The sequence below is a fragment of the Dendroctonus ponderosae genome, unplaced genomic scaffold (genome assembly GCF_020466585.1).
Source record: "Dendroctonus ponderosae isolate FM_Combo_2020 unplaced genomic scaffold, Dpon_F_20191213v2 Dpon_F_20191213_6, whole genome shotgun sequence".
NCBI lineage: Eukaryota > Metazoa > Arthropoda > Insecta > Coleoptera > Curculionidae > Dendroctonus > Dendroctonus ponderosae.
Window position 1 is genome coordinate 507,625 of NW_026018814.1, and position 1,343 is coordinate 508,967.

Here is a 1,343-nt window from a genome sequence, read left to right on the forward strand (position 1 = left end):
GCGCACTTGACTCTATGAGTGCCACAAACTGCAGCCCGTTGGAGCGTTTAGAGGGATAAAATTTGATTTAAAAATTAGTTGCGCTGGCACGGGCGGTTTAACGCACTTTAGAGTTACTTTATGTATCACATAAAGCTCTACGTTTTCCGGGTAAAAATAAATGGCCCTCAATTCATCACTCGGATCAATAAATGGTCATTTTTGTCCCGCTCGTTGATGACCAATCAATAAATAAACAATTTAAAAAATCAAAATGGAAAATAATAATATCTATTTACAGCCCCAGTCTGAAGAACACCACTCTTCAGCTCTCGAGTGCTTCAATCACAGTTTTCCCATTCAAGAAAATGCAAACAAAATAATAATAACAGGAACAGCTATCACACAAATTGCATACAGTGCAGTTCTCGGCTCGCACTCGGACTCAATGATGAACTCTTCGTTCCACAGAGTATCATTGCCCAAGACGGGTAACTCTAATACCAGTTTTTCCGATGAGAAAAACTTCAAATCCACCTCGCACATATTCGAGGAGTTTACACACACCGCCACTGGATCCGTTAGATTATAAACCGCTTTGTTGATGTGAAACTGCACCCGGAGGTAGTTCGGTTGCACCTCATTTTCACTGTTGAACACGAAGAAATAGTAGCCATTCACGGGAACCCTGAAATTGTTGATCGGTTCCAATCGTAGATTCTTCGAGATTCTACTAACAAAACTCACCGGTAGGTAATGGAGTTGGCCAAATACGTTTCCTCGGCTTCTTGTTCGGACAGGTCGCTTCTGCAATTGTGGTGCGGCGTGAGAGGTAAATTCAAAATCAGGCCCTCACAGTTGAGCAAAGCTTCTTCCGAGCTGGAAAAGGACGACCAAAACTCGCTGTTGCTCATATCGTGATCAGTAGTTTCGTTTAACATTCCCCGATGGTCGGCTATGCCATCAGGAGCTTGAACAAATCCCTACAAGACAATCATCCGCTACTCATGGTGAAATTTTCCGAGCTTCCGCTCTTACATCTTCGTTGGCGTTGTTGTTCTCGCTGTCGTCCCTGTTCAAGTCCACATAAGCTCCCATCACTTCCCGTTTCTTCCTGTTATCAATGTCCTTATTGAAGTTCACCAGGGGCTTCTTGTATTGGCGCCCCTGCGTCCCTAAGTGTCCCAAGTCCAAGGCACCGTCCGTTGAAAATCCTGGACGCGTCTCGTTGTTGGCTTCGAATTTTCTGCTCAGTTCTTCCAGGTACTTTGGAGCCTTTTCGCCCAAGCTCTTCAGTCGGCTGTAGAGCTGAGAGACGATTTCTTGCGAACTCAAAGCAGCAGCTTCGCCTAGAAATGGACGTT

At 44.8% G+C, this 1,343-nt stretch overlaps 1 protein-coding gene across 1 annotated transcript; it reads right to left on the reverse strand.

Moving 5' to 3' along the window:
* Nucleotides 1-254: 254 nt before the first annotated feature.
* Nucleotides 255-1,328, reverse strand: LOC125502393 (the record flags this gene model as incomplete). The annotated part of the gene is given in 3 exon segments (XM_048667459.1): nucleotides 255-667; nucleotides 727-962; nucleotides 1,018-1,328. Coding segments are annotated over 3 exon segments (875 nt in total), but the record flags the coding sequence as incomplete, so codon positions are not given.
* Nucleotides 1,329-1,343: the final 15 nt, after the last annotated feature.